Here is a 9,159-nt window from a genome sequence, read left to right as displayed (position 1 = left end):
TAATGTGTTTATGTGGTTTGTCCACAAACAAGTAATCCTCACTAAGGACAACTTGGCAAAACGCAACTGGACCGGATCTCGAAGACGTAGCTTCTGTGATCTATCAAACACCTCTTTCTTGATTGCCCGATGGCCAAAGTTTTATGGTGGTCTATCCATATAGCGTTTAACATTGCTCCTCCTACTAGTATCAACACGTTGTTTGGGACGTGGCTAAATGGAGTTGAGATAGAAACAACGAGACACATCCGTGTAGGCGTATGTGCTTTATTATGGGCTATATGGAACTGCATGAATGATATGGTTTTTAACAGAACAACAAATGTTGATTTCTTGCAGGTTATCTTTTGGGCCACTACGTTGATCCGTATGTGGTCACTACTCAATCCGATGGATGTCAGGGAGCGTATGGTTACTGGGTCTATCCGTTGGGAGACGGTAGCACGAGCTATCTTCAACCGGTTTGGATGGCGGTCATGTAATAGGATAGGCGTTTAGTTTCCTATCTTCTTTTATACTGCCGGTTGTGGCTATCCCGCTTTCTTTATTTTCAGCTTGTTATGAGCTTTTTTTTTGTCTGAGACTTGAAGACTTTGTTAAACTATTTGCTTATTAATAATATGGTCGTATGCATCATTTTGATGCAAAGGCCGGGGGATGACCTCCTTTTCTAAAAAAAATATCTTTGTCTAATGGATGTTCTTGGTCTGCAGTTCATCTCTTCCTCTCTTCTATGAATTGGCAAATGCCTTCAGCTCTTCGCTACTCGACGGCTATGACTCCATATCAGAACTCGCCAGCCCTCACGATCCCTAAAATCAATGGCAAGGAGCTGCGATGAACCCTACCAATATTCTTCAGATTTTCTGGAGTGTTCTAGAATCGTGATCATATACAATTTGAGAAGGTGAGAGATCCCGTAATTGTTTTTTTTCTGAAGAACATTTGTTTAGAATTTCCGCCTTGGGATTTGGACATGGAAAAAAGTGCATAATTTAAACCATGTTGAGATATTGCAGGTCATCCAAAAGACATCGCAGTACAATGGGGGACCCGACACATGGCTGACATGGGTATCATACTTTGCATTTGTTTGAGGGCATGTCCATCTCGATCTCTTTTGCATTCAACAATAAAAGAATAAAAATACATTGGCATTCAACAGTCTATAGGGTCATCAATTTATTTGATGTAAGCTTGTTTATTCTAAGATTTTTACATTATTTCATAAGTCACCGGGCTAGGTAATCCTAGGCTATGATGATATTTTTCCATTAACATTAATGTGTCAGTTGATGTGAATAAAATTATTCACTTTGGAGTAATTTGGGAAAAGTACATAAACAACATGTACTTTTATTGTGATCGCACAATCTGCATCCAAAAACTATTGCACCAAGTTTAATTTCTGTATCCAACGAAAAGTAGTACAGTAACATATACCTTTAATAAAAATTTCACTTAAACAACTAATAACTTCTGACTAACCCTGTTGTCATCTTCTCATATGTAAAAGTACACATATTTTTCTCATCAGAATTTATGCAATTGAATAACAATCGTGTTAACTACTTTGTTAGACAATGTTGTCAAAACATGCTATTTTGGGGTTTTCTCAAGTTGGCATATTTATGGTATCCTCATGATGTTTGAGCGTGACTTTACTCCATAACTAAGTCCATATATTTCATAACTATGTTCATATATTTGTAGTCATTTCACGTTTGTTGTTGTTCCGGGGAGTTGACAAATGGAAGACCTTCTCGATTGTACTGCCGTGCATAGTAAATAGACGGGACCATAATGAATGATGAAGTTGAAATAGAATAGGGATGTTTGTACGCTTGCTTTCGAATGTGCCCACTGTTTAATGCTTTCATCTTCTTGCCTCCTCTCACATTTTAAAATATTGTCTCTTTAAGTAGTTTGGCATGTTAATGTATTGCAACATTATTCATATTTTTTGCTATCTACCGGAAAGAAAATCACAAACAAATTCCCGCGGCAACACGCGGGGTATCATCTAGTATTAAAATAATTCAGGATTCGAAAAGGTTTGAGTTTTTTTGAATGTGAATTGTGAATTGTCAAAAACATTTCTTGAATTCAAAAATGTTTGTGACTTCAAAAGAATGAACATTTTTTAATTTTCGTGAACAATTTTTTATGAGCATTTTTTAATAATGATGAACATTTTTTGTATTTAATGATCTTTTATTTCAATGCAAATTTTTCGAAATTGATTTGTATTCAAGAACATTGTTTTGATAAATGGATGAACAAATTATGAATTCAATGTTTTTTTTTGAATTTTATGTACATTTTTTAAAATGATGAACACATTACGAATTTGAGGAACAAATTTTGAATTCTAATGAACAATTTTTAAATCCGATGGACAAAGAATTGATTTCAATGAACATTTTTTGAACTGCTGAATATTTGTTTACATCTATGTTTTTTTTTATTTGATAAACATAGAGGTGTTCAGATTTGAAAAATTAAAATTTGCAAAAAAGATGTGAAAGTGACGAAGAAAAAAATAGAAATGAAAAAAAAAGAAAATTAAAACATTTAGAAAAAGAAAAAAGAAATAGAAGCAAATGGAGGAGACATAGGCGTTGCATTGTGCCATGCATGGTCCTAGGCTTACTTATAAACTTGCATCCCCTAAAAAACATATAAAATCTTTGATTGCATGGTCAGAGGGACAATGGTATCCCGACCCATCAGGTTCAACTTTTGATGCTCGTATTATTTCTAAATTTATTTTAAAATTTGTGGCGATGCGCTTTCAGTGAAAAGAGACGTTTCTGTTGATGACGAGGCGTCTACGGTGACTTTGTAAATCTTAAAATGATATGCCGGCTCAGCCTTTCGGAGATGCTCATATGGGTAAGGTGTGTGTCATAGGGGTGAGTGTATGTGTGTATGTATGAGTGTTTGTGTTTGTACAGATGTTAAAAAAAATTGCATGTTGAAGCGTGGGTTGAGCCGTGCCGGCCCAGTGGCCAGGTTTGGCTGCAACCCCTCTGGGAAAAAACTTGGGCGAGCACCGACAGTTCCGCCGCGAATCTCAAAGCGCCACGGCGGCTTCTCGAGGTGAGCTCCCTCGTTATCACCGTTCCGTTCGCCCGTGTTAGGTGTTCTCCGGTTCTTCCCCGAGCTAAGCTCGACCTCCCACTCCCGTCCATTCCTAACACGCACCGGAAATCTGCTCCGGTCCGCAGCGCATGTACGACGCCGGCAATACAGCCGGCTCCCCTCTCTTCCCTCTTATCTGCCGCCCGAATATCCTCGGTGCCATCGGACGCGCTTTTCTTTTGTTGCCTTTACCCAAATCTCACCTTGTTCCTGGATTGGATTTCTGCTTGCTTTCTTGATCAATTGAAATCTGTAATCCGCAGCTGGGGCATTCAGCGGAGAGAGCGCTCCTGGACTGGGGAGGCGAGGTCGCGGATAAGCACCAATTTGGGCGTCGGCGCTTCAAGGGTCCTCACGATATATTGGTGAGCAGTTTGGCATTCTTTTTTTTTACTTGTTAATTTATATATCTCACTTCATCCCTGATAGGATCATTTACCATTGTTATAGGAGTTCTGTGGGGTGTAACGGTAAGAAAGAATCCGTTGTTACCGTTGTGATTTCTTGATTTGTGGATAGCTTATTAGATCCATAATTCCGTTTCTATCTTGAGTCATGAGCCTGACACCGAATTGGAAAGCTTGAATTCATATCGATGTATTTCTTGTGACACCCGAAAATATGCTGTGCAGATGGTGGTTCCGTGATGCAAAATCTATCTCTTCCCACAAACACCTGGGAATGTTGTCTTGCTTGTTTTTGCCAACTTGCTATTGTTCTCGATTATGTATGAGTTATCGGAATTATGACATGCCATCAGTTCAAGAGTTAACTGGTAAACATGCATTTACTCTTTCGAAAGCATGCTGAATTCTTCTGTTGGTCTTTAATATGCGACCTTCACCATTATAATTATCAAACACACCAGAAGTTTACAATCCAAAATGTCATCACTAAAGCTCGGTCTCTGCACCACGATATGCGGCACTGTTGAATGTTTTATCTTTTCTTAGTGAAGCTGTGCTTTTATTTTACCAGAACTGCCTTTTGTGTTACAGAGATGGCTGGAAAAGGAAGCTATGTTCCGCCGCAGTATGTTCCGTTATATGGTCTAGACACTGAGGAGGATAGTGTTCCTGAGGTGGAGGAGAACATTGCCACGCGCCAAGGATTAAGCCGGGATCCTACACAATGGTCTTCAGGCATTTGTGCTTGTTTTGATGATCCACAGAGCTGTATGCTACTTTCTGACCTGTGACTCCTTGATTTACAGAAGGAAAGATAAAAGGTGCTATTTGGTTGCATGATAGGTTAAAAAGTAAATCTTCAAACTGTACCTAGTAGCCTATTTAATATCTTCATTTTTCTGTTAATAGGTTTATCGCGCTGTGGTGGTTAGTTTGATGTTCCCTTAGTTTTAGTACATACATAGTGCATAAGGAAGTAGGAACAAGTGCATAATATAGAGAGAAATTGTTCATAGTTATGACTTATGAGAAAAACTTCTTGCCTTTGTGAATTTCAGTAGTTGGTGGTGCTCTGAGTTATATGTAGTTCTTGTACCCGCAAAAAATAATAATATGTAGTTATTTTAGAGACGTGGAGTACCTCTATATTTCTTGGCTATTTCCACTGGGGTAATCTGGTCGAATGCTTAGCTACACCTCTAGGATATAAATAACAATGAACTAATTGATATTCAAGTTCAAACAAGATGAGAGTAATGTGTGAATGTTCCAATACATCTTTTTAGATGAAGATAACATCTTTATCTGTGGTAGTAAAATATAAACATAAGAGTAGCAAAATCAACTGTCTTGTTCAGCATTCTAGGTGCTAAAATTACTCGTGCCATCTCACTGGAGCCAAACTTGTATAATGATGAGACAAACTGAGATCCTTAAGATAAACAGAGAATCTGTGATAATGTGCCAATTTATCGAGAAGTTATCAATAGCTTCCTGCTGCCTTCTCGTATATGGACTTTGGTTACTGCCAGAGGATTGGAAACAGAATCAGAATCACTTCTTGTGGTTACAAATGCAGTTAGCTACCATTTGCTTGTTGGTATGGAGCTGAATTGGAGGGAAATATGAATTTAAATTTCAATAAAAATGTAAGATCAGATCGATGCTATTCATAACCTGTTTCAGTAGCACAGGTTAATATTTAATCTTATCCTGTTTGTTGCTCTTTCTCTGGCCTTTCTGGATGTCGTCTGATATCACAGTAACAAGGTGCTTAGTATACGACTGACTTCTCATGGCTTATGTAGTAAAACAATATCAAAACTTCATTTGTTGGTACTATTTCAAGGGCATGTTTAAGGAGAATGTTTAAGACACATTAAGCCTACAATGCTGAGTTGGTCCTACGTCCATTAACCACCTCTTAATTCTGCTTCCTAATACTTTAATTTTGTGTGGACTATTGTAGCATTGCTTGGATTGACAAAGTCATGATAAGCTTAGAAATAGTATGAATCCAGTTTTGGAGTGTTATCAGGACATGCATAAAAATACCCTTTAATCGCAGGAAAGGAAAACTGTTCTTATGCCCTGGATTGTTCTGATCATATTTGTAGGTTGTATTGGTGCGACTTGCCCCTGCTTTCTCTTTGGAAAAAATGCACAGTTCTTGGGATCTGGAACTCTCGCTGGATCATGCACTACGCATTGCATGCTTTGGGGCCTTCTGACAAGTTTCTGCTGTCTGTGTACTGGGGGGCTTGTATTAGCAGTTCCAGGGTCTGCTGTTGCTTGTTATGCTTGTGGATACCGCCAAGCACTAAGAACAAAGTACAACCTTCCGGTGCGTAGTTTGAACTTGTGCCAGTCTGTTGTTATCCTCTATTGTTCTTTTTTCTCCTTGCCCGCTGACATGTTATTAATCCTTTGGCTCATCATACGCAATTGCCTTATCTTGCATTCGTGTAGTGATTTGTTTTAGACTATATGTCCCTTCCCTTGACCAAAGTTGTTTATCACAGATGTTCTTACTTTGCAGGAAGCACCATGCGGCGATTTGACGACACACTTATTCTGCCATCTGTGTGCGATATGCCAAGAGTACAGGGAGATCCGCGAGAGAACAGACAGTGGCACCTCTTCAGCTCCTGATGTTACCCCACCTCCGGTGCAGACAATGGATGAACTTTGATTGAGTAGATGACGCAAACATATCCTGACTCGCAAATCTTTGGTTGGCTTGGCATGCCCTTGCCTGCAAGGTTTTGTGTTATCGCGCACTGCTCCCACAGCTACGATGTCAGACTTTATACAGCTGGTGTAAAGATAACCTGTAAACTAATGGACAGCGTGAAAAGGTGTAACCAGTTGTTGCACAATTGCAGCTTGTAACATTTTTTTCTTCATATATATAGAATTGAAATGAAAACAAAACGTTCTCCTGCACATGGAGTTTCCACTTTGGGTGCCTATACACCCGGATGAACAGTAAAAATCCAAAATATTGTTTACAACACACATGTATGAATGTTCTACTTCCTGCAAAAATTCGTGAAGAAATAACATTTGATGTGCTTAGGACAATAAAATAATCAAAATCATACTCTAAAATGGTCATTTTGAAAGCATTTTAAGCTGCATGTTTAGTGTTTTTACTCAAAGAGTCATGAACTCAAGGATGTTTGCCACAAAAAAACACCTGGAATTGTTTGTTGTTGTTTTTCTATATTTACTGTTCACCCTTTTTTGACGGGAAAAGAAAATATATTTACTGTTCACCTTGGGAGCATAATGCTACTTTTGATGTTGTCTTTCATAGTGTTCTCCTTTTATGTGAAGTAGATGACCTGTTGCGCCAATTAGCGCAGAGACAACTCCAACCTGCAAGCTAAGAGAACTATATGAAACTTAATAGCGAAGTCAAGTGAACTATTTGAATGGATCAAGTAGAAAAGCAACTAATACAACCAAAATTTTAGGTTTACTTGTTTGATGGGTATTCGCATTTGCATTGCCCATGCATGTCTCTATAGTGCGGAGGGGAGTGCGCGGTTGCGGATCCAGTTTTTTCCGGATCGAGTTGACCGCCTCCTTGAGCTAGTGAATACTTACATGGCATTTACGTGATTGAGTGGGAGCGAAACAACATTGTTTTTCCTTTGAACATAAAGAAAAGTTTTCTTGGATGATTAATGAATAGTTTTTAGCGCCATTATGTTTTAACATATAACAATAATATACAGTTTTTAATTCCTTTATAAGAAACTAGTAAACATGTCTATGCGTTGCAACTGGAGAAAAAATCACACGCCTAACATGACTCAAGACCCATGCAGGTCCACTCCTCTATTTGAACACCACGCCAGCGCAATCGAATACATAAATCTTTAAACAAACACGTAGAAAATATACGGAGGAAAGAACATATCGAGCCTCTAGTATAATAAGCATGGCTCAAGACTCTTAACCGATTCACATCCTTTATTTCAACATGGCACCCAACTCCGTTGTCACTTATCTTCTTTCCCCTTTTGCAGACGGTACAGCGGCCACCTGATCACAACACGCTTAAGTATTCTCAATCCTGTGGTGATGAGCGCGCCACATCATTGACATTGTTCTACGTAAGGGAATGTTCAAAACTTCTACAACTAATCTCCCCGTGTATGTTTATCCCTTGACCTGGTCCATGTACCTCCCCTCATACTTGTTCTTGCTTTTGCACAACACTTGTGCTTCTCTACGATCAAACACTTGTTGCCATGAATCATGGTTGGTCGGGTAGAGGAACTTGGTCGTGGCACATGGCTGGAGATGGAAAGCTCGCCGAGGACGGAGTGAGAGGAGAGGATGTAGAGCCCGGGCAGGACATGGCAAGGTTTGATGCTAGTGTTCCTCATTCTCTTTGTAGGAGAGGACATGTAGTGCCACATTGACGTTGACTCAGAGCGACGTTTGAGGAGGGGGGAGGTGGTTCTCTGAAGGGCATCTGCAAGAGTGGAGTTCATTTAGTACAACCTAAATGACAACTACGATTATATGGTTGGGATGGTGGTGGAAAAATGTCAACGGTGATCGACCACCATGGTGGGCTGTTTCAAAATACAATTTTTCACAAAGCAAAAAAATCATTTTTTTGTGAACACACATACACATGTGTACGACGTATATGAAAATTTCCATAACATTATATTTTCACACATGGCATACACAAAAAAGACAAAATACATATTTCTAAATGGGCCAGCATATTATGATATTGGGCCAAATATTTTTGTACAACCTACAAATCACAACTCTTTCAAACGAATTTTCACTCCTATGTGACGGGAGCCACTAGTTAATGAGCGCTCCATCGAGAGCCTCTCAACGATCAGCGCCATTTGGAACGCTCTCAACCATTTGCCACGTGTCGTGCTCTGTGCGCTCCCCCTGAATTTTTTTTTAATTTTTTGCACGCGTTTTCGGCTATTTAAACAGGGTTTTTTTCGGGTTATTCGACGTTTTGGTTTTTCACCGGTCTTCCTTAGCTTTTCAATTTTTTTCGAAATTTCTTTTTTGTGCGAAAAACCACGGTTTTTTTTCTTTCGCGAGAGTCACGGTTTTGCTTCCTCGAGAGGCACGGTTTTGCTTTCGCGAGAATCACGGCCGTGCCTCTCGGAAACAAAAAAAACGCGGTTTCTGTTTTTTCCTTTCGCGAGAGTCACGGTTTTGCTTCCGCGAGAGGCATGATTGTGCTTTCACGAGAGTCACGACCGTGCCTCTCGGAAACGGAAAAAATCATGTTTTTTATTTTTTTTCCTTTCGCGAGAGTCACGACTTTGCTTTCGCGGGAGTCACGGCCGTGCCTCTCGGAAACGAAAAAAACGCATTTTTTTTGTTTTTTTCCTTTCACAAGAGTCATGATACGTTCATTTTGCATCATGATTTTATATCGATATTTATTGCATTATGGACTGTTATTTCACTTTATGTCACAATACTTATGGCTATTCTCTCTTATTTTACAAGGTTTACATAAGAAGGAAGAACACCGGCAGCTGGAATTCTGGGCTGGAAAAGGAGCAAATATTAGAGACCTATTCTGCGCAACTCCAAAAGTCCTGAA

The 9,159-nt window shown here is 39.3% G+C and overlaps 1 protein-coding gene across 6 annotated transcripts; it reads left to right on the top strand.

Annotated features, from left to right (window-relative positions):
- Window positions 1-3,103: 3,103 nt before the first annotated feature.
- LOC125543654 (PLAC8 family protein) lies at window positions 3,104-6,485 on the top strand. Of its 6 annotated transcripts, XM_048707071.2 has the most exons (7): window positions 3,104-3,235; window positions 3,408-3,509; window positions 3,595-3,614; window positions 3,777-3,919; window positions 4,143-4,319; window positions 5,669-5,895; window positions 6,091-6,485. In XM_048707071.2, exons 4-7 carry the CDS (start codon window positions 3,826-3,828, stop codon window positions 6,241-6,243), a joined length of 651 nt encoding a protein of 216 aa, XP_048563028.1. In that variant the 5' UTR covers window positions 3,104-3,235; window positions 3,408-3,509; window positions 3,595-3,614; window positions 3,777-3,825; the 3' UTR covers window positions 6,244-6,485. The 6 variants fall into 6 exon arrangements, with proteins under 6 accessions (XP_048563028.1, XP_048563030.1, XP_048563035.1 ...); XM_048707073.2 differs by lacking the exon at window positions 3,595-3,614; XM_048707078.2 differs by lacking the exon at window positions 3,777-3,919.
- Window positions 6,486-9,159: the final 2,674 nt, after the last annotated feature.

This window comes from Triticum urartu, chromosome 3A, assembly GCF_056163025.1.
Source record: "Triticum urartu cultivar PI428250 chromosome 3A, HENAU_Tu73, whole genome shotgun sequence".
In the NCBI taxonomy this organism is placed as follows: Eukaryota; Viridiplantae; Streptophyta; class Magnoliopsida; order Poales; family Poaceae; genus Triticum; species Triticum urartu.
The sequence above is the reverse complement of the archived record's forward strand: the minus strand, read 5'-3'. Positions and strand labels throughout refer to the sequence as shown.

Coding starts and splice junctions, on each gene's coding strand:
- LOC125543654 (XM_048707073.2), top strand. CDS start 3,826: ATGTTGTCTTGCTTGTTTTTGCCAACTTGCTATTGTTCTCGATTATGT. Junction 3,920..4,142: donor ATCAGTTCAAGAGTTAACTG/GTAAACATGCAT, acceptor TTTGTGTTACAG/AGATGGCTGGAAAAGGAAGC. Junction 4,320..5,668: donor TTTTGATGATCCACAGAGCT/GTATGCTACTTT, acceptor TCATATTTGTAG/GTTGTATTGGTGCGACTTGC.